Source organism: Choloepus didactylus, chromosome 5, assembly GCF_015220235.1.
Source record: "Choloepus didactylus isolate mChoDid1 chromosome 5, mChoDid1.pri, whole genome shotgun sequence".
Classification (NCBI taxonomy): domain Eukaryota; kingdom Metazoa; phylum Chordata; class Mammalia; order Pilosa; family Megalonychidae; genus Choloepus; species Choloepus didactylus.
The window spans coordinates 39,515,447-39,539,456 of NC_051311.1; the positions used below are offsets into that span (position 1 = coordinate 39,515,447).

General features: G+C 39.1%; 1 protein-coding gene across 7 annotated transcripts in view; it reads right to left on the reverse strand.

Annotated features, from left to right (window-relative positions):
* Positions 1-4,868: 4,868 nt before the first annotated feature.
* ZNF212 (zinc finger protein 212) overlaps positions 4,869-24,010 on the reverse strand; it is a 34,270-nt gene continuing 15,128 nt past the window's right edge. For 3 of the 7 annotated variants that reach the window (XM_037837395.1, XM_037837397.1, XM_037837399.1), the window contains exons 2-5: positions 8,804-9,220; positions 8,572-8,698; positions 7,426-7,515; positions 4,869-6,733 (exon numbers count right to left, since the gene is read on the reverse strand). In XM_037837395.1, the coding sequence (XP_037693323.1) occupies positions 5,871-6,733; positions 7,426-7,515; positions 8,572-8,698; positions 8,804-9,220 (1,497 nt within the window). In that variant the 3' untranslated portion in view covers positions 4,869-5,870. Of the gene's footprint in view, positions 6,734-7,425; positions 7,516-8,571; positions 8,699-8,803; positions 9,221-11,614; positions 11,647-24,010 lie in introns of those variants that run through there. The other 4 variants (XM_037837400.1, XM_037837402.1, XM_037837398.1 and 1 more) reach the window with 4 other exon arrangements.

Genomic DNA, 24,010 nt, shown 5'->3' on the forward strand with positions numbered 1-24,010 from the left:
CTTTAAAAAAGAGCTGCGCTCGGCGGCCTGGCCGGAGGGCGTGCACAGCGCCCCCTGCAGCCCGTAGGACCGCACGCCCGCGGCCTGCTCGCGGCCCGCCTCGCTAGGTCTACCCCGCGGCCTTCCGACTCCCGATCGCTCTCCTCCCGCACTTGGGGCTCCGCTGGCTCCTGCGCTTCCAAGCCAGGCGCAGCGGCCCACCCCGCCCTTCCGCCCAGGTGATCGCTGGGGGTCACCGGTAAAGAGGAACTGGCACCCCACCCTTTGCCTGGGCGCTAGAGTAGACGCCAGGGGTGGACGCTCTGCCGGCTTCTCCCGCAGGGCTGCCCCATCGGGCAGATTTGACGCGGGGCGCGAGCACTTGCCACTCAAAGTGCAAGGTCCTTGGTCCCTAAACCCCTCTCCAGGGCCTGGGAATGAAGGAAATTCCAGCGTCCCACACGTCGAAATTCCGTGAAGGAGCTAGTGAAGTAAATGTATAGGACATTTAGAAACTTTGGGAGTGAAAACCTTTATGGGGGAAGAAGGGCAGTCATTGCCAGATAATCTCAAATGTATTTACTTACCGCCTTAGCGTCTTTACCAGATCCAAAGTGACTTTTTAAGTTTGGGAAAAGAAAAAGTGTGCGCGGAGAATCCCGGGGTAAAATGAATGAACGTTTTAAAATTCATTTTTCAGTTTTTCAGAACAGAGGATCTTAACCTCTTTGGGAGAATCTTGGGTCCCCTCCCCTGGAGCCTACTTCCTGACTTGCCTATCAGCCTCCTCCTGAGAATCCCTGTTTAGCTTTGGCTCCTGGCTGGGCCAACACCAAGAGAAAATCCTTAATAATTCACCCCTGAGGCATCTCAGTTTTGAACCTATTTTCCTCCTTTGTAAACCAAGAACCTTACTTGGGAAAACCAGAATTAACCACTAGATAAAAAGTAAAATGGGCTGTGTGTCGTTGAAGTTCTCCCATCTTTTCTGCATTTCCCATTCATCCATAGCCTGTCCACCACGCCAGCAAACTTCCCACTAGAAATTTACTGTGCTGATTGTTTCGTTTCACTGTGTGTGTGTGTGTGTGTGCATGTGTGTGTGAATGTGTTTTTTGTTGTTTTTGCAGAGAGAATTGTATGCCCAACTATTTGACCCAAGCAAAGGTATGGTCATCTAACATGGTAAATACGTGAAGAAATCCATACTCTCTCCAGGTAGGGTGCACCCTTAGAATTTGGGGCAAGGTGAGGAAGTATGTAAGGTAACAAGAAATCAGTGTATGGCATTGTGGAAATCCTTGCTGAAGTAACCCAATGTAAGACATAATTTGCGAAAGTGTGTTGAAGACTTTAGTGCATCCCTAGGATTTTCATCAGGTGTTAGTCTAATATATAAGAAGAATAAAAGGTGTTAGTCTATATTAAGGAGAATAAAACAGACTGATAAGGTGCGATCGTGTAAGAGTTAATATCCGATGCAAAGAGAGTCTGGAAAATAGATTGGAAAGGAAAAAAATGTTAGTATTTATCAAGCTTTGTTTAGGAAAGAGTGTTAATAATTTTTGAGCGCTGGCCTTAGGTTTTAGTTTAAAAAAGAAAAAAAAAAAGGCTTCTCCAAATCAGGGGTACTCAAACTTTAGTGTGCATGATAACCACCTGGAGTGCTTATTAAAATATAGATTGCTGAACACTTACTCTCAAGTTTCTAGATCTGGAGAGGGGAGAGAGTGGGAATGACAAAAATTTTATTTCTGACCAGTTCCCGGGTATTGATGATGCTACTGGGGAGCACACTTTGAGAACTGACTTCCCTATTTATCGGGCTCCCACAGCTAACTCCCGTTCTCTGATTTTATAAATATGTTAAAAAAGTTTTTTTTTACACTGTAATGTGGTTTCCTGAGCATACCAGCCTGGATTTCAGCCAGTTGCAGCTTTAATATGATTGAATGAAAATTACCTGCATCCTCAATTATTAATCTGAGTCTTGTAAGTTTTCTTTTTTTAAAAAAAATCAGATTTCCAAACTGAATACCTCCAGGTGAACTGCCAAAATTGGATTTCTAAAGTGGAGGCCCAGACCCTGGAATAATAGGGGAGACTCCACTATGGTGCAGGTCACCCTGCAACAGAGAGTCATCAGCCTCTGCTGCAGAAAATGGGATTGTTGGAGGTGGAAAGCCACCAAAAACACTGAGGATCAGTCTACCTCATATTAGATTCCCTTAATAGCCTGTAAGCCCAAGAGCAAGATCCATCTCTGATTTATCCTTGCATCCCTCCCTCGACAGAACTTTGCACTTGGTGTGTACTCATATATTTGTGAGTGAGCAAACTATAAGGCAGAAGGGAATGTTGTACTAATCTAGAAGGCTGTGTAATTACAGGAAGAAAAGTGATTCTGACAGAACATAAAATCAACTAGAGCAAGGATCTTTGTTTTGTTTACTAATATCCTGTGTTTAAAACAGTGCCTAACACAAAATAGGTGCTCAATATGTATTTGTTGAATGAAAGAAGTGGATGAGGGAAGCTTTCACAAAAGGGGCTTATAAACTGAGCAGTGAAAAACAGAATTTGGTTAAGCAAAGAAAGGCATTCCTGGAAGAGGGAAAGCAAGAGCAGAAATGAAGAGGCGGACAGCATGGCTTGTTCACTAAATGTCAGGAAACCAGATGTGGCAGCGGCATAGAAAATTTGGAGATAGAAAGGGGAAGGTGAACTATTAAGGGAATCTAATATGAGGTAGAAAATTATATGTCTTAAGAGAGGCTAAATGACTAAGAATTCAGGGAACAGTTTTTAGATATGGGACATTAGGGAAGGCTTTATGAGGTGACTTTTGAACTGGACCTTTAAAGATGGGAAGGACATTCTAAATGGTCGTGACACAACCAAAATAGAGATGAATAAAGGTGAACCTATCCAGAGTGAGTTAGGTTGTTGAAGTCTTGAGTTCTGCACTAAATAGCTTGTGCTGTGTTCTGTAGCCAGCTGATGCCATTGCAGGTTTTTGAGGAAAGCCCATGCTTCTTTTGTTCTAGGACAGTAACTTTGGTAAGAAAAAACGTGATTAGGATTAGGGAGACCAATTCAGTTACTGAGTAGTTAAAAGTGAGTGACAATTAGGACTTTTAACTCTGAGAATAGGAAGGAGAAAAGATCTGACAGCCTAGAGTCACTATTAGGCATTTCATTTTTCCTATGTGTTGATTTACATCTTTCAACTTGATCATCCCTGACCTTCAGACAGTTCAATTTCCTGTTTTCTTCTCAGCACCTAGTAGAGCAGGCTTTCAATGACAGTTGAAGCAGGCAAGAATAATCTAATTTTTTGTGTCACTTAAAACAGTCCTTTTGTGTGCATAAAATCACCTTGAGATCTTGTTAAAATGCAGATTCAGACTCAGTGAGTCTAGCATGGAACCTCAGTCTGCACTGATAACAAGCTTGCAGACGCTAGTGACACAGAGACACTCTGAACAACAGGACTAAGAATCCAACCTGGGCACAGAGGCACTTAAGTGTGGTCAGCCTTTTAGCAGAGGCAAGAGTGCCTAATGGCCTGGGGTGTGGGCTCTGGAGCAAGAAGGCCTGGGTTCACATCCCACACCCCACATTACTTCTCAGGCCTCTTCCTCCTACATCTCACATGTCAAATGGGGTAATGATCCTACTCATCACATAGGGTTGAATGGTTGTATGTGGATTAGTTTTTATATAAAGCACTTAAAATAGTGCCTAACATATAAAAATGTTAGCTCAATAAACATTAGCTATTATTACAGTACTCCAAATATTTCAATACAATTCTTAACCAGGACGAAATCTTGTACTTGTCTTCACCCCTCTACAATGCAAGGCACAAAGTTCATCATATTAAAATGCTCAACAAAGAACTGGGAGGTAGGAATAACTAAGGCTAGCACAGAGGGAATATCCATAATGCCAAAGCATGGGGGTAGAGAGAGACTATAGAAGAAATTTAGAACAGAAGCTCCAGAGGTTTTCATACATGTAATGAAGCTAAGCACCTAGCACAATGCCTGCCCTATAATGACTTCCTTCCGTTTATTTTGTGTAAGAAGACATTCCTTGACCTTACAGCTGACCAAAGTTTATTTTCATCTATTTATTTTATTCCTTTTCATTTCCACAGTCCACTCTCTCTCCCATAGGCAATAACTGTAATGTCTTTAATGAGTATATTTTGCTTTCTATGTATTCTTACAAAATGTTTTGTTTTTTGCATGCATGCATTTTTAATTCACATTTTAATGAATTATAGATTTCATTCAGTTTCTTACATTCTTACATTTTTTACTCAGCATTATGTATTCAAGTACCATCCATGTGGCTACAGGTATTTCAAAGTTGCTATCCAGTACTCTCCGGTGTACTCATCATATTTCATCTAACCTCTCTACCTCCCAATAACAGACACCCAAACGGTCTCCAGCTCTCCATCACCACAGACACAGCCCTGTGAATATTATACACACCCTCTTATTATTGGTCTTAGGTTGAAAGTAAAAATGCAAATTAGGCCGTTGCTCCAGGTCAGGCATTTTCTTTACCTTAGCAACAGGAAAATATTCTTGACAAATTGGAGAAAAACATCCAGTATGAGCACTTTTTTTTGCTAGTAACAAAGTTTATTCTAGGCAACTGCAAATCATCAAAGGGGACATTCACAAATGACCTACGAACCCACTTCCATCTCCCCAGACAATAGTGGGGCAGGTATTCAATGCTCCTGAGACAAGCATATGTGTACTTTTTCTTCACGTCTCTGGAATAGTCCGTCCCAGAACTAATTTGGAAACTTATCTAAACAAACTCAAGTAACAACTGGTGTAACATGAACAAACTCAAATACCCACTGGTACAATCTGAGTAACTTTATTCAACAAAGTAGACTTCTAACCTGGAAGGCTGCAGAACCACAGCTAGGATGGGGTTGGAAGATGAAGAGAGGGGTATGGTGAGTAATCTAAACTCCAGGACCAGAACTGTAGTTCAGAATTTGACCTCTGCTTTAACTCTCAGCTCCTTTAAGGAATCCTTATTCTAAGCAGGAGCTTTGGGGTCTTCCCCTCCAACTCTCTTCCTTTTGGTTCTTTTGAGATTAATTAGCCCCATTTAAGAGTGCCAAATACTCCCCACAAAAGGGAATCCAGCACTATTTCCCCTGGTCTCTAGCCTAAGTGTGGGTGGGCTAAAAGAGCCCCATAAACTATTCCCTCCTAGAGGGTAGGCCCAGTCCCTATGTTAGGAACAACTTCTACAACTCTTGAAATTTAAAAAACAAGTGTTGGCCTATATTTTAAAAAAACAACTAAAATCTAATTTCAGAAAAGGTTCTTCAGAGCAGTGTAAGCAGTACATTTAAATTATTTCTTCTACTTGTTATTAACAAAGAGTCTACAAAAAGCAGAGGAGATGGAGGATTATGCTTCCCAGAGCTCTTCCACACACCTGTTCACTCCTCTGGCCCAACTCAACCCCAATGAGGAAACAGGTAAGGTTGGCACAAGCCTTGGAACCAGCCATCATATCTGAAGGGATCAGGAGAGCCAACCCCAGCCCACTGGGTAGCAGCACGGGTAGAAAAACCAGAGGCTTGAAGGGGACAAAGAGACAGCAAACTCAGCAGCAGGGTAAAGACACCAAGGAGAGGCCTGGCCCAAGACAGCTCCTCTTCCACACGGTTTTCAGGAAAGCCTTTGGGCTTGGCCTTGTACTTGGTCAAGGGAGGCAAATATGAGGTGACTGGGCCTGCCTTGCCTTCCCCTCAGGAAGAAATCAGTGCCTGACTCTGCAGTGTCTCTTTGGGGGGACCAATGCCACCCCCCTCCGCCCCCCAGATGGGAGAGGGGCAGGCACCCTTAAAGCAAGCCATTGGGCTTTCCAGGCTCTGGGGCCAGCCCACCCCGTTCCCGCTGGTGGATCTTCTGGTGCTGCAGTAGGTGCTGCTTCTGGACAAAGCTCTTCTCACACTCAGTACAGCTGTAGGGCCGTTCACCCGTGTGGATGCGCTGGTGCCGCACCAGATCAGAGGGGTGGCTGAAGCTCTTGCCACAGTAACCACAGATGAGGGAACTCCGGCTTTTCCTCCAAGGGATGTGGCCAGGCAGGGCAACCAAGCTGTTGGGTGAGAACCTCTCCTGGATGCGTTGGCCTACACTGGGCCCCTCCTGTAAGTGGCAGCGCTGGTGAGTCACCAGGCTTACTTTGCAGCTGAAGCTCCTCATGCACACATCACACTGATGCAGCTTTGTTTTCTTGGGCTGGGGCTTAAGCTGAGGCCTAGGCCTAAGGTTCTCCTCTGGCTCTGAGGCTGTGTAAGACTCCCACCCTGAATGGGTCCGCAGATGCATGGCCAGCTGCTGCTTATAGTGGAAGCTAATCTCACACTCAGAACATTTGTAGGGGCTGGAAGTGTCCGTTTTCAGCTTCAGGCCCTGCCCACATTCCTGACCCAGTTGTATCTGCCTATTAGATTTCTGCTTTGGGTGGCAGCTCAGAGCTCTGCCACTGCTAGGGTCTCTAATTCCCTCAATGGGCTTCTCTAGATTAGTACCCCCAGGACCTGACTCCAAGAGGACAGAACTGCCCTGACCATCCCAGAACTCTGCCTGCTCTGGGCTCAGGAAAGCCTGCTCTTCGGCAATGCTTGAGAATTCTCCAGAAAGATCCTCAGAGCCTTTGGGCTGGTACTGTATCTCCTGTTTGATCATAACCCCATCTGCTGCAAAGAGAAAGAAGACCAACAAAAAAGATCAAATTCTATCAGCTTTGGTTTTCTTGGGAGCTAAACAAGTATCTATGAATTTCAGAAGGACTCAAATCAAAGCACCCAGGAATAAGTGACTAAGGACAATCTGGAGGAAGATGAGGCTAACTGGGTTCTAACACCTGTGAAAACTAAACCTGCATTCATGTATAGACAAATTGGCTGGAAATCTAAATTTTGTAAATGAGAGTTCTCCAAACTTGTCCACAAATTCATATTTAATCTCTGTGAAAAATGAGAAAATAAATATGAATGTTTCTGGCTCTGTTCTTCCTGCATAGTCTCCCCAAATTACCTGGCTTCTAATTCCTGTCCTGCTTCTCACCCAGTCAGCTTCATTTCTAAAGATCTGACCCACCTTTACTCTCAATCTGCAACAGGTTTTGACTGAAGTCTATCAAATACTCTATTCTGTAGGGCATGAAAAGCATGATATAGCCATTAATCTTAAGGACCTCATATAGTGGTAAGGAGTTAAGGCACACATGGTAGGTGAAGTAATGATAATCATAAAGAAGCCTAGAATAAGTAAATGACAGGTGATGTTACCCATAATCAGTGTTTGGCAGTTTTTGCTAACAGTGGGAAAGCTCACTTCAGGCTGCAGGAAGAGTAGGGGAGGAGCGGAATATTCTAGAGCTACTTACCTGCGTGGCCACCACCAGGGCCCTCCTCCTCCAAGTCACCCAGCATCTCTGTACTCAACTCTGTTTCTTCCTCTGACTGGCCAAGGACTTCTGGAATAGAAATGACAGTCTGAGTCCACAAAAGAGTAAAAACTCACTGACTCAGCCAGTTGCTGATGAATAAAGTGACCAATGTCAGGGAATCAATACCAAAATTTCAAAAGATTCAAAGGCTACTGTTCTTATTACTTTCTCCTAGAAGTCTGGTACAATTAGAAAATTATGGCCAGTTCTAATTATCTGTTCAAGCAATGTCTGCCTCTGCTTCTTCTCCCATTAGTCACTTGTGCCTCAAGCAGTCAGGCTCCAGAGCCCACTTCATCACAAGTATACATATTTTTAAATTTTAGCAGTGCTTGCTTTCAGGGTATCTAATTTCATCCTTACTAAAGCACTGCAAAGTAAGATAGGCACTATTATCTCCCCACTGTAACAGATAAGGAACTAGGCACTAAGAGAGTACAGGATCCAGCTGAGGGCACACGGTTTACCTCCTGGACCTCATTTCAACAACCTTCCCCACACACTCGGCTGCAGTCACACTGGCCTTCCTGCTATTCTTCCACAGACCTAAGTTTTGAAAGATTCTGTCTACCAAACAAATTGCATTTATTATGTAACAGTTAATATTTTATAACTAAAGATTTATACCTGTTAAGCAGCACTTGTAATCAATATGAAATAAACATTGAGACCACAATAATTGGCTGTACTTTTAGCCAAATGCAAAGAAAAATATTTTGATTAGACTGTGATGCTTGCCTCATCCCAGGAAACACAGGAATTCTTGTCAAATAGTCTTAAATATTAAAAAGCAACATGAGAAACCCTAGCTATAACACTACAACATATTATGGCATCTATCAGTTACCATTATAAAGAAATGCCTATGTGACCACCAAGAAGAAATTCGAAAGGCACAACATGGAGACCCTTCCAAATGTCTTTGTAAATGGGAGGACATGGATACTCTCACTTCTCAATTTGCACAAGCCAATAGAGTATCCAAAAGCCAACCAGAATCACACATGTTGTCTGGGTCACAGGCTACTGGCCAGGAATTATGGGACATGTGAGAGAGAATTCTAAGAAAAAACTGCTACTTACTCAAAGAGACGAGAGTCTCATAGTTGCTCTTCATCACATTTCTGTAAAGCTCCTTCTGCCAGTCCTCCAGATTCTCCCACTCCTGCTCTGAAAAACAGACTCCATCATTTTCAAATGACCTGGACACCTGAAATCACAAATGCCACAAAATAAGTGCCTCTAGTCATAGCAATGAAAGAAAAGACAGCAATTTAGAATCTTAAATAACAAATGGCCGGGCTCCCCTTCTTGCCTCACTTTTAATCCTCAAGAGTGCTACCTTGGGAACTTCTCCCTTGCTGCCCGGGGGCAGCCGCAGGATCCAAAAGTTCCTGTTTCGCAGCAGGTTCTCCATGTTCTCCAGCCGCCTCTGCAGCAGCCCGTACTCCTGCAGCAGGGTCCCCAGCACGGCCCATTTGCCCTCCAGCTGGTTGCCAAACTCCACAGCCATCTTTTCACAGTCAGCCAGCTTCTTTTCGGCTGTCCCCGCCCGTACCTCCAGGCTCTGTAGCCGGGCAGCGTGTGATTCCATCTTCTTTTCCACAGCCTGAATAGCGGCCACCACCGTCCACAGTGAAATCTCTGTAGTCTGTAAATATGAGCTTTTCTCTGTTGCTTGTGGAGGAAGTGTGGAAGAAGTTAAAGGTGTAGAGCGTCGTTTTCTCTTATGCTGAGGAATGAGAAACAAAGTGACAGTCCATCAGACAAGTAATTTCCAAATATCAAGTAAAGAAAAGAATGTCCACGTTTCAGAAATGCCTGGAGTTACCTAGTTTCTAGTTGTAGTTTTTGGTACTTTTTTTTTTTTTTTTTTAATTCAAGAAGTTGTAGGTTTACAGAAAATATGGTCCTTTTTGATAACACATATACTATTAATCCTTTTTTATTCTGATACTGAAAATTATACATGTTTGTTTAAATAACTTTGGAAAATACTGAAAGGTAGAAAGGAAAAAAAATTATGTAAAAATACCACAATCCAGAGATAAGTTGTTAGAATTTTGGTGTATTTCCTATAAGTTTGTTTCTACCTCTGAATTTTCAAGAAAATTGAAATCATACTGTAATGTTTTGTTACCTACTTTTCACATTTAGCATTATTCTATGAGCCCTTAACCATGTCAGTATTCATTTTTTTAAATCAATTTCTTTCTATTTGATATTCTGGACTATCTGTAAATTTTTGCTATGATAAACAATGTAATTTATATTCACTCTTGCCTCCACAGTCTAGCCAGATTTCATAATTAATCATGTCACCTCTTGCTTAAACCTTTCAATGGCTCCCTAAATAAAGGCAAAAATCCTTATCAAGGCCTTCAAGACCTAACTCATTCATGTTTATACCACAGCAGCTAGTGTAACAAATAACACATGCTAAATTATCAACAAACATTTACTGAAAAGACTTGACTAAGCAGACTGACATTTTATTTATAATTCTTATTTTTATGTCCCTGACAGTAGGATAATCATTGAGAGTAGGAAAATCACAAACTTATAGGAAATACACCAAAATTCTAACAACTTATATCTGGATTGTGGTATTTTACATGATTTTTTTCCTTTCTACCTTTCAGTATTTTCCAAAGTTATTTAAATACACATGCATAATTTTCAGTATCAGATTAGCCATGATCAACTCTGGTTACTCAACTCAGTTCATTATCAAACATACCTAGGTCAAAAGCTTAAATTCCACCTAAAATTTTTTTTAAAAAGTCGAATGTAAACGAGAAACACAAGTGAAACAAAACAAAATATTAGATTACTAGATAAATATATTTCATCTTATGTTTGTTCTGCTTTTAAATGTAGGTCTCCACATTTCTAGCTTTCTGCATTCTCCTCTTTCCTTTCTGTGGCCCAGCATTTTGTTGTTTTCCTACCATTTTTTCCAGACAGGAAGATGGACTGGGATCTGAGCAGAGTTAGAACACCCCTCCTTTTCCAGATAAAGCTGGAAAACCAACTTTCTTTTTTTTCTTTGATTTTGAATTATCTATTCTGATGGACACAATCGAAATGACCATCAATTGGTAAACCAATAAACAAATCGTGGTCTATCCATAAAACAGAATACTACTCAGCAATAAAAAGGAACAAACTACTGATACACGTAACAACATGGATGAATCTCAAAAGCATTCAACTAAGTGAAAGAAGTCAGACACAGAAGGCTACATACTGTATACCACTTACATGACGTTCTGGAAAAGGAAAAACTATAGGGACAGAAAACAGATCAGTGGTTGCCCAGGGCTGGGAAGTGGGGGAGAAGACCAATTACAAAAAGGCATGAGGGAATTCCCTGGGATGATAGAAATATTCTGTATCTTGGTAATGGTGATGGTTACACATTTGTCAAAGCTCATTAAACTGTATGCCTAAAGAGTGAATTTTACTGGATGTAAATTATATCTCAATAAACCAGACTTAGAATGTCATCTAATCTCAAGGTAGGAGAAAAATTTAAATTTTCAAAAGCTATCATAGTAGATACCATAAACAAAGTCTAAAAACTAACTGGAAGAGAATACTGGTAAACAGGATATGAAATGGAAAGAAAAGATAACCCAAAAGTAGAACTGCAGGTGGTCAATAAATTAATGAAAAGACAACCACGTTGGCTGTCAGGAATGCAAATATAACCAAGTGAAACCACTTTTCACCCATCAGATTGACAAACATGAAACAGAGAGATAAAAAATAGCAATCAAAGCTGACCATGGACCATGATGTGGTAAAGCTGGCACTTTCATAACACTCCTGGAAGGAATAAAAAATACTCCAAATTTTTAGGAAAGGAAATCTCAGAAAAAGAAAATAATAAAAAAGTCATTAAAACCTCTTTCACCTGGCAATCCCACTTACGGGAATCTATCTTACAAAAACAAATGACATAACTTTAACACTCTTTGGAATAGCTAAACCTAGTAATAGCTGTCTTAATGGATGGAATGATTTTTTTAAAAAATTAGAGTACAACTGCTTTAGTTTCCTTGTTGCTAAAGCAAATACCATGCAATGGGCCGGCATAAACAATGGGAATTTATTGGCTCACGGTTTTGAGGCTAAAAGTCCAAAATCAAGGTGTCATCGAGGCTATGTTTTCTTTCAGAAGACTGTGGTGTTCTGCACCTGGCTGCCGGTGATCCGTGGTGCTCAGCTTTTCTGTCACATGGCAATGCCCTCCCTGGCTTCTCCCTTCCCTTCCAGGTTTCATTCTGTTTCTCTTCTCTCTGTAACCTTCCCTATAAGACCCATCCTAATTCAGCTGGGCCACACCTTAACTGAAGGAACCTCATCAAAAAGTCCTATTTACAAGAGTTCACACTCACAGGAATGGATCAAGTTTAAGAACATGTTTTTCTGCGGTATACAGCTCTAAACCACATAAAAAACCAAAGGTGGTATTATGCAACTACTGAAAAAAACGAGTTAGGTCTATATGTATAGTTTGGAAGAATGTTCATCATACAGTGATAGGTTAAAAATCGAACTTTTAGGGAAATTTATTAAGATCCCATTTTCCTAAAGAAGAGAAAAGATAAGTATATATGTTTGTTTCATCACACAGAAAGATTTGGAAAGATATTCACACTAAATTATTAACATGTGTTGGGTAAAAAGAGATTTTACTATCTCATTATAAAATATTGCTTGTTTGACTTTTTCAATAAACATGCGTTCTTTCATAATTTATTTTTTATTAAATTCAATATTTATCAGTATCCATTTAAATAACTAGAATATGCAAATTCATAGACAGAAAGTAGATTGCAAGTTACCAGGGGCAGAGGGAGGAGGAATGGGGTACAAAATGGGGTAATGGTGAGTTTCTGTTTAGAGTGATGAAACATTTTTAGTTAAGGATGGTGGTGATGGTAGTACAACACCATGAATGTAATTAATACCACTGAACTGTATACTTGAAAAGAGATGACAATGGGAAATTTTATGTTGTGTTACCGAAATAAAAACAAAAATTAAAAAAAAAAAAGACCTTGAGGGATACAAAAAGTATACTTATGCTGACCATACCTCTGGATTTTCTGGGACAGGCCTGATTTTGAATATTCTATCATATTATCAGATCATTATCACTCAAGGGGCCTACAGTTAGGATTTGAAAACTCAGTCACCACTAAGTACAGGATACAGTCCTTGTCATTAAGGAAACTACAATCTACTTGGATGAAACAAAACTAAATAACATTCTAAAATGGCACTTAAGTTGGACTAAATGACATTTAAGATCCCTCCCAACTCCAAGATACCATGACTTTTTAATACTGCATAGTTTAAAAAGGAATACTTCAACAACATTACAATATATAAAGTAGTGATAAAAATATCCATGTTACCACCACTCATTTTAAAAATATATATAATCTTCAAAGTCCTTTGTGTGACTCTCCTCTCTCCAAGGCAACTACTGCCCTAAATTTGTTTTTTTCACTATTCATTGACTTTCCTCTTGCTTTTAACATGTTTCCAAAACAATATGTTCTTCAGTTTTGCATGTTTTGGGCCTTTGTAAAAATACAATCATTTTTCTGCAACTCTTGAAAATACCCTGTTGTTGCACGTAGGTATAACCCTTTCATTTTCATGTTGTATACTATTTCACAGTACAACTATACAGAATTTACTTTTCCTCTCCACTGTTGATGTTTCACATGTTTTCTCTTTACAAACACCATGCTACTCTGAACAAGACTGGACATGGATCCTGGTAGACATGAGCAGAACTTTCCTTAGGGTGTATTCCTAGGAAGGAAATTGTTGGATCATATAGTATATGCATATTCTGAACTTAAGTAGTAATGCTAAATGTTTGCCAAAGTGGTTGCACCAATTTCATTCCCATAAGGACACAAGTACTCTGACTATTCAATAACCCTGCCAACACTTGTTATTATCAGACTAAAAATTGTGCCCCTCTAGTAGATCTGAAATGATATGTCACTGTGGTGTTCATCTGCATTTTCCTTGATTACTGAAAAGGGATAAGCATCTTTTCTTGTGTTTACTGTCCACTCAAATTTCTCCTTGATCAACTACCTGTTCAATATTTCATTCATTTATCTTTTGAGTTATTTGACTTTTCCTTAGTGACTCATAGGATTTCTTTGTCAATTCTGGATGCTAATCTTAACAGTTATATGTATTGCAAATATCTTCTCTATATATGTGTTTGGCTCAAGGGTGGTTTTGTGTGTCTGTGTGAGTTTTTTTTTTTTTTTTTTTTTTTTACCTACTGTGTCATCTTTTGGTAAAAAATTCTTAACTCAATGTAGGTGAGTTTCATTTCTTTTCCTATAAAGAATATGCCAGGTGTAAGAAATCTGTATTCTCAATACTACCTTCTAAACACTTTATGATTTTTGCCTTTCACCTTTTAAGCATTTGCCTTAACTGGAATTGGTATTTGTGTATATTACAATGTTTGATTTGCATATGGAAAATCAACATATATGTGGTAGACTGAATCATGAACTCCAACAAAAGACATGCCCTTAATCTTAACCCACATTCTGTAGGGGTAAACCCATTTGTAAACAGGACCCTCTGAAGATGTATTATCAATTAAGGGGTGGACTCACTTGTGAATAAGATCTTCTAAGATCCTATTTACGTGTAGCCAAAATGAATCAGGGTGGGCCTTACTTCACATTATGTGAGGCCTTATACAGAGAAGTCAGAAGTCAGAGGAAGCTGCAGGAAGAGAAAAAAGTACATCTCCATGTGACAGAGGCAAAGATGCAGGTCAAGGAAAGCCAAGGATTACAGCAAGCCATCACCAGAACACTAGACTCAGAGAGAAAGCATGGCCTTGCTGACACCTTGATTTGGGACTTCTGGCCTCTAAAACCATGAGAAAATAAATCCCTGTTGTTTAAGCCTACCTACTGTGTGGTACTTTTCACAGTAGCCCTGGCAGAGTAAGACAGTATCTAATACTATTTACTGGAAAATTCATCATTTATCTCTGTCATAAATCAAGTTTTCATACATACTAGTCTGTTTCTGGAATCTCTATTCTGTTTTATGAGTCAATCTTTCTATTCCTTTACCAATATTACAGTCTTAATGACCACAGTTTATAATTATGAGGCATGTCTTGCCTCCTTGTTTTACAGGAGTATCTTGGCTATTTTTGGCCCACGAATAGTCTATAAGCTTAAGAAATTTTATAAAAAGATAATTTGAGATTTTGCTTGTAACTGCATCAAATGCATATATAAATCTGACAAGTGACATCTTTAGGATAGAGTGTTTTTCAGTCCATACACACAATATGTCACTCCATTGTTGAGGTATTTTTAATATCTTTCAACATTTTAACATATTCCCTAAGTACTTGTTTCAATCATCTTTTGCTGTATTATAAATCAGCCCAAAGTGTAGAGACTTAAGATAACATTTATTTTGCTCACAATTGAATCCTCAATTAAAGAAGAGTCTGGCAGGGTCAGTTTGTTTCTGCTCCAGTCAGCATCAGGTGGGACAACTCATAGGCAGGAGCTGGAATCACCTGAGGAATCCAGGACAACTAAAGAGGGCACATGGAGGTATTCTGTTTGAAAGCCCCAGCTAAGAGCCCAGCCTATAGCCGGCATCAACCACCAGACATATCAGTGAATAAGCTTTCATTCCTAATAGACTTTTTTTGTCCTTTTTTTGGTTAATCTCTATAGATATTACATATTAATGATAAATGGGTTTAAAAAACAATCACATCCTCTGTATCTGCACTACCAATACAATAGCCACTAGCCACATGTGGCTGTTTAAATTTAAATTAATTACAACTAAATAAAATTTAAAATCCAGTTCCTCAGTCATACTAGCTACATTTCAAGTGCTCTATAGCCACATGTGACTGGCTACCATACTGAACAGTGCAGAGCAGAACATCTCCATCATTGCAGAAAGTACTACTGGGTGTGTTACGCTTACTAAGTTGTGTCTGCTTGACAAAATTGTTAGGGTGTGTTGAAATCTTCTACTATGATGGTGATATTTCCTTGCAGTTCTGTCAATTTTTGCTTTATGTATTTTGAAGGTATGTAATTAGGTGCATCCACGTTTAGAAATGTTATATCAAACAGTTAATAATAGTCTTTTACCTTTATGTAAGTAGTAGTAGCCTTCTATTACTACTTCTATGAATATTAAAATAGCTAAGCCAATTTTCTTTTAATTGGCATTTGTCTAGTATCTTTTCATATCCTTTTATATTCAACCTTTTATATATCCTTATCTTCTAGCTGTGTCTTTTATAAACCACAAAGCTGGATTTTTCCCCCATCCTTACAATCTTTGCCTTTTAACTTGAACATTTAGTCCATTTATGTTTATTGTAATTCTTGATCTATTTTATTTTTTACCTCCTTATTTTGTGCTATTTATCACATATTTATTTTCATCTCCTTTCTTACCTCCTTTCAGATAATTTTTTCCTTAATCTATTACTTCTTCTAATTTGAAAGTCATACAGCCAAATTCTAGTCTTTAGCAATTATCCTAGAAATCACAGGTTCCATATGTGTCGAAGCCCAAATTTTACATTTCTCTCAAACATAATGGACTTTAAACCCTTTAATCCTGATTCTTACATCAATGCTGTCAAGTATTTTAATTCTGCCTTAGTAAAATTTTTAATTCCACACACAAAAAATTTATTACTGTTTTATCCAGTCAATATTTTTTTAGACTTTACCAGTTTTCATGGCTCATCATACTTTCTTACATTTTCAGGCTTTCCACTTGGGATAATTGTCCTTTTACCTGATATATATATATATATATATATGAATATCTCTTAATGAGTATGTTTTAATGAGTATGTTGGTAGCAAACTGTCAATATCCGTATTTTACCTTTTGCTTTTGAAAGACAAGTTTGCTGACTATAAAACTCTGGGGTCACAGTTTTATTTGTTTATTTTCAGCTCATTAATGGCATTGTTCTACTGTCTTCTGGCTTTCATTGTTGCCATGAGAAGTTATCCCCCTTAGTCATATAGTAGTTTATCTGGAAGTAATCTTTCTCTGACTGCTTTTAAGAATTCTCTCTACCTTATATTCTGTATCTCCACTACTGTGTAACTAGGTGGAGATTTTTTAAAAATTTATTTTGATTGGGATTCACTGGGCTTCTATGTATTGATATTTTGCATAAGTCTTACAATATTCTCAGCCATTAGGTCCTCATCAAATACAACCACTACGGCAGATTCTGTGCATGCGTTTTCCTTCTGTGATTCCAATTAGATGAATGTCAGACATTCTCATTCCATTCTCTGTATCTCTTAACTTCTCATGTTTTCCATCTCTTATTTTTACTCTGCGCTACATTCTGGATAATTTCTTCAGTTCCACCAACCAGATGACTATCTCTTCAGCATATATAATGTGCTGAGTAAAGCTTTCCATTGACTTTATTTTATTGTCCATTGTTTCTACTGGCTGTTCCTCATTATGTTTTCTTGTTTGTTTGGTAGTTTTTTATTGTGAACTCCTATCTCTTGGAACTTTATTTAGGAGAATTATCTTAAGTCTGGTTTAAATATAGATTCTTCCAGAGAAGATATGTGTTTATTTCTCCTACACAGCTGGTGGCTCTACTTTAAATTAAATTCTTTACTTGCAGTTTCTTGAACCATCCAGGAAATATGAATTCAGGCAACAAACCCACAAAAGGGTCACCATGAATTCTCAAATGGCACCTAACTCTCAACCTGTTCCAAGATTTGACACAATTTTCTTTGCCATCACCTAGAAGTAAGAGTTTACTTTCAGTTCATCCTTACACAGATGTTGCCCCTTGAGGTCTTGGCTTTGTGGGTTTGGGGTAGAGAGCCTCTTGGACACTCCATCTTAGCCCCTGAGTTTTATATTCTACTTTCCAGGGCCCTTGAGCCCATAAACACTGAAGCTCAATGTATAGCAAATGCCCTTAAAGTGGGCTTCAAAATTCAGCTTACTTCTTAAGAGTTCTTTCTTTCACTTAGTTTTTGGACTTCAAATATTCTTTGAATGGATCCTTTACACAGTATTTGAGTGAAGTATGCCAGAAATAAAGGCAAATACCATTATGCCTCACCAATATGGACTAACTACATTGTGTATAATGTACATTTCAAAATATTTTACATATTTTTCTCCAGCATTATCATCAGGATAATTAGTCAGGGCACCTAAGTTGTCCTATTCTGTCAAATTGTCAAATGAGAGGTACAGAATCCTCATCTGAAGAGATAATGTCTAAGAAGAGAAATATGTTCAAGAATAATTTAAGTAAGTTGTATAATAATAGATTCATAACAAGTTATTTAAAGCAAAGTTTTGGATTTTGATGGAGTTTTAAATTTTTTCTTAATATCTTTTTATGACAATTAGGTAACTAGTCATGAAAAAGACCTCTGGAAGCTAGTAACTTGTCCTCCTATCTCAATTTAGTACTAATTTGATCTTCAGGAAAAGACAAGTTTTTTACTGGATTAGCTTAGCTTGAAGCGGCCAGATAAATACTGTAAATATTTGTGTCTTGTCTTCCTAGTTCAACTCTAACTTCCATGAAAAGCAAATGTTGTGTACTCTGTCTTCCAATCTTTCCCCTTTTAGTTTTTACTCACTTCCTACAAGATTACCCTCACAACTATGGCCAACTGAATTTTGACAAGGGTGATAAGTCTATCAATGGGGAAAGAACAGTCTTTTCAACAAAGGTACCTGGGAAAATCGAATATCCACATATGAAAGAGTGAAAGTGGACCCCTATTTCACACCTTGTAAAAAAAAAGTAATGCAAAATGTATCAAAGACCTAAGTATAAGTAATATAAAGTACCACAAAACTCCTAGAAGAAATAGGGAACAGTTTCAACATCTAACAATAGGCAGTAGTTTCTTAAACCTTACACCCAAAACACAAGCAAGGAAAGAAAAAAATAAATAAATGGGACCTCCTCAAAACTGAATTCTTCTGTGCTTCAAAGTACTTTGTCAAAAGGATGAGAAGGCAGCCAACTCAATGTGACGAAATATTTGGAAACCAATTGTTTGATACAGGTTTAATATCCAGAATATATAAAGAAATTCTTCAACTCAACAATAAAAAGACAAACAACCCAATTTTTAAAAATGGGCAAAAGACATGAACAGACATTTTTCCAAAAAGGAAATACAAATGGCTAAAAGCACATGATAAGATGCTCATCTTCACTAGCTATCAGGGAAATGCAAAGCAAAACCACAATGAAATATCATTTCACACCTACTAGAATGGCCAATATTAAACAAAGAGGAAACTACAAGTGTTGGAGAGGATGCAGAGAAACAGAAAACACTTAATCATGGCTGGTGGAAATGTGAAATAGTACATTCACTGTGGAAGATGGTTTGGCAGTTCTTCAGAAAGCTAAATATAGAGATGCCTTACAATTGGGTAATCCCACCACTCAGTATATACCCAGAAGATCTGAAAGCAGGAACACAAACAGACACCTGCACACCAATGTCTATAGCAACATTATTCACAATTGCCAAAAGATGGAAACAACCCAAGTGTCCCTCAACCAATGAATAAATATACAAAATATGGTATATACATATGATGGAATATCATTCAGCAGTAAGAAGGAATGAAGTCCTGAAGCACATGATAACTGGATGAACCTTGAGGATATCATGTTGCATGGAATAAGTCAGACACAAAAGAAGCAACTGGGGAGCAGATGCTTAATACATGCAAACTTTTTAACTGGGTTAAACTTAAACGTTTGGAAATGGATAGAAGTGATGGTAGCATGTTATTGTGAATATAATGAACAGTGCTGTATTGTGTGTAAAGGTGGTTAAACAGTGATGTTTAGAATCATGTATGTCACCAGAAGGAAAACTAGAGAATGTGTAATACAGTGAATCTTGAGGCAAAAGATGACTGTGATTAATAGTACAAATATTAAAACAATTATTTCACAAACTAGAACAAATATGACACTATTAGTAGTTAATAACAGGGCAGTAATTTGAAAAAATGTACCTATTGCAAAGTATGGACCAGAGTTAACAGTAATATCTTAATATTCGTTCATCAACAGTAACAAATGTACCACACCAATACAAGTGGTAAATAAGAGGGGGGGGATAAGGAGTATGGGGTGTTTGGGGTTTTCTTTTTTTCTTTTTCTTTTTTGGAGTAAAGAAAATGTTCTAAAATCGTGGAGATGAATGTACAACTATGTGATGATACTGCGAGCCACTGATCGCATGATTTGGATGGAGTGTGGTATGTGAATATATCTCAATAAAATTGCATTAAAAATAGATTGTAGACCTCAATATAATAACTAAAACTAAAAAATCCTAGAAGAAACTCTAGGGGAACATGTTCAGGCCCTTGTGTTAGGCAACATATTCTTAGAGTTTACACCAAAAGCACAAGCAACAAAAGAAAAAAAAACAAATCTGATTTCAACAAAATTAAAAACTTCTGTGCAGCAAAGACTTTATCAAGCAAGTGAAAAGAAACCTACAGAATAGGAGAAAACATTTGGAAGCCATATATTTCATAAGGGTTTAATATCCAGAATTTATGAAGAATGCCTATAATTCAATAACAAAAGGACAAACAACCCAATTTAAAAATGGTCAATGGACTTGAACAGACATTTCTCCGAAGATGACATACGAGGAGTGGCCAATAAACACATGAAAAGATGCTCAACATCACTAGCCATTAGGGAAATGCAAATCAAAACCACAATGAGACACCATTTCATTCCCACTAGAATGGCTAATAAAAAACAGAGAGGACTTTTGGGAAGACGGCAGGATAGGAAAAGCAGAGCAAACTTCTCCCCCATGGAATAACTAGAGAAAAGGAAGAAAACAACCTGGACAGCAGTTCCAGGATATAAGCAGACAAAGAAGGACCTCTACATGTGGGGACTTGGTTGAAAGAGCAGAGAAATTACATCTGAAAGGATGTGGTGTGTTCATTCAACTGGGACCACCACCAGGAATGGCAGCTGTGAGCCAGCCAGCCAAGGAGGGGAGGGAGAAGCTCTCCACTCCTGCACACCCACCTCAGCAATTAACTGGGAGATAACCTTTCTCAGCCCCAAAGCCAGGAGCTCCCTGAAGGAACCAATGGACCTGTGTTGACCACATACAGAAAACTTGGTGATTTACTCCTCCTCCACAGAAGCCCACAGTGTGCATGGGTGAGGGGGGGGATAAGCAAGGGTGCCACACACAAGCACCAGGAGCCCCTCCCCCACCCCAGAGGCTCGAAGGCACATGGCGGGCAGGGACCTTGAGGTCCAATTAAAAAGTGGAGGTTGGGAAGGGTGAGACTCAGGCTCACAGCCTGAGTGATCCACTCAGAGGCCTGGGAATCACCACACCCACTGTACCCTTAAGGGAACTCTCTGTGGAACTCCACAGGTTCCATCCCCAACCCCCAGGGCTGGCATCCACAGTGCACACTAAGAACTGCTGTGCTGATTGGATTTTCACCTTGTTTGGCTGCCCAGAGTACAGCCACAGTTGAGGAAAAGTGGGCTTGAGGGAAAGAGGTGGCTCAAGCTGCCATCTGCTGGGAGACAGGGAAAGTGCACTCCATTAGGCTGTGGTTCTGCCAAAACTTCCCACAAATGTCCAAATACTCCTGCATTTCTCAAAATAACCTTATCAAGATAAGAAAATGCCACAAAGTCAAGAGAAAATCACAAAGCATACGAAGATCCAAGAAGATATGGACAAGCCAAATGACCAATTTAAAAAGCTGGAGGAGACACAGAACTTGAAGTAATTAATCAATGAAGTACATACAAATCTCCAAAACAACTTTAATGAGGTGGCTAAAGACGTAAAGGACATCAAGAAAACTCCAGAAGAGCATAAAGAAGAACATGGAAGAGTAAATAGAAAAATAGCAGATCTTATGGAAATAAAAGATGCTGTAGATCAAATTCAAAATATACTAGAGACATACAACAGATTTGAAGAGGCAGAAGAAAGAATAAGTGAAATACAGGACAGACAATAGAATGTGAATGCACAAAAGAATAAACAGTGAAAACAAGTGAAAATTTTGAAATGGATTTCAGGGAAATGACAGACAACAGGAAACACACAAATTTAAAAATCACTGGTGTCCGAGAAGTAGAAGAATAAACGTTTATAAAGAATATTTGAGGAAACAGTTGGGGAAAACTTCCCAACCCTTAAAAAAAATACCTATGAAAATCAAAAAAATCCCAATGAACTCCAAATAAAATAAATTCAAATAGACCCACTCTAAGTCATGCGCTCATCAGACTCTCAAATGCTGAAGAAAAGGAGAAAGTCCTGAAAGCAGCAACAGACAAGCAATTCACCACATACAAGGGAAACATGTAAGACTAAGTAATAACTACTCAACGGGCACTACAAAAGCGAGAAGGCAGTGGTATGACACATTTAAGATTCTAAAAGAGAAAAACTGCCTGCCACAAATTCTTTATCCAGCAAAGCTCTCCTTCAAAAGTGAGGGAAAGAGAGTGCAGTGAAAGGCAGAGCACGGTGGAAGCGGAGCATGGCCTGTGCTCTCTGGACCCTCCAGGCCCTCAGACTCTTCCGGCCCCTGGCTGGCAGGTGAGCTGGGGGCCCAGGGGCACCCTATGGTCCTGCCCTGTGCAGACCCAGAGTCCTCACTGCAACTGCCACCATCTTGGTCCAAGCCCTGATGGCAGTGGTGGTGGCCTCTCTGAGCCTGGACTCCACCAGCCACCAGGTTTCCCTAGGGTCCAGAAGGCAGGTCATGTGGACTCAAGCTCGACCCTCTCTTCAGGCCATGGAGCTGTGCAGAGCTGGGACCTGAGGTAACTGCCCCATCTCATCGGACAAGATGCCACGTTGTCCCAACAATGACAGACAAAGGCCTTAACAGGCCTGGAAGGTGAGCAGAGCACTGGATGACAATGCGTGGAATGGTTAGCGGGCTATAGGGAGGTTAATCGTTTATTCTACCAGAGCTTGCTTGATATTGGAAGAGAGAAATAGACTAACCTGCGGCATTCGTCCAATAAGTCCCCACCACCTTTTGGGAAGATTTACTGGCTGTTTACAGAAGGCCTGTGTATATAATATGAAAAAGCTGCTTTCAACTTTCCCCTCAACCTTTTAAAAGAAAACTTTTGCCACATCTAGGCCTTCTAGATGTAAAGAAGGTGCTGACGTAGAGTTAGAAAATCAAATCTTGTAACGCCCATTTGTTAGGGGAAAAAAAATCTTAGAAACGTCTTCCGGAAATGTCTTTGAAATGGAATTTAGACTGCCTCTGGAAGCAACACCAGGAGACACACACATCCACGCTTGTTCTGTGGGTTAGAGGCCACTGAGCAGAAGGCTAGGAAGAGGAAAAGAAGGTTCTATTCCAGACTGGTCATCTTTAGAAGATATTTTCATATTATAACCATTGTTTTGTGTGTGCATTTTATTCCTCACTACTGTATATATAATTGACAATGCTAAGTACTTTTTGAAATATCTCCTCTTTCTAAATGTTCTGAAGCACCTGACATATGTTAAAAGTAGAGGTAGTAGAAGAACACATTTTGTAATTTTCTTTTTGTTAAAATTCATATGATCCAAACGGAATTGAGTGGTCACTCTGGTGGGCATTCTTATGCACTATATAGATAACTCTTTTTAGGTTTTAATACATTGGAATAGCTAGAAGTAAATACCTGAAACTATCAAACTGAGACCCAGTAGCCTTGATTCTTGAAGACAACTGTATGGCAATGTAGCTTACAAGGGGTGAAAGTGTGATCGTGAAAGCCTTGTGGATCACACTTCCCTTATTCAGTGTATGAATGGATGAGTAGAAAAATGGGGACAAAAAACTAAATGAAAAATAGGGTGGGAGGGGGGATGATTTGGGTGTTCTTTTTTACTTTTATTTTTCATTCTTCTTTTTTACTTTTTCTGGTACAAAGAAAATGTTCAAAAAATAGATTGGGGTGATGAGTGCACAACTATATAATGGTACTATGAACAACTGATTGTACACTTTCGAGGACAGTATGGTATTTGAATATATCAATAAAATTGAATTAAAATAAATAAATAAATTCATATGAAATATTATGGGGTTTTTTGGAATGGCCAAACCACGTCTGAGTAGTCCACATTTTGTGCACTGGTTTGGGGGAGGAGGGAGAAGGAAGTGCAAAGGGCTGTATGACAGTGAGCTAATAATGAGACAGGATTAACCATTGTCCCTATGTTTGTGCACTTGTTTTACTTTGCTGTGTATATAGTGTATACAATGGACACAAACGACCTAATTTACATCTAGTCTTCTAGATGGTAAGAGGTTACCAGTGTATGACAAAAACAGTTAGTAAACTAATATATCTTGCATATTTTGTGTTAAAATGCCTAAGAAAGATTGTCTTT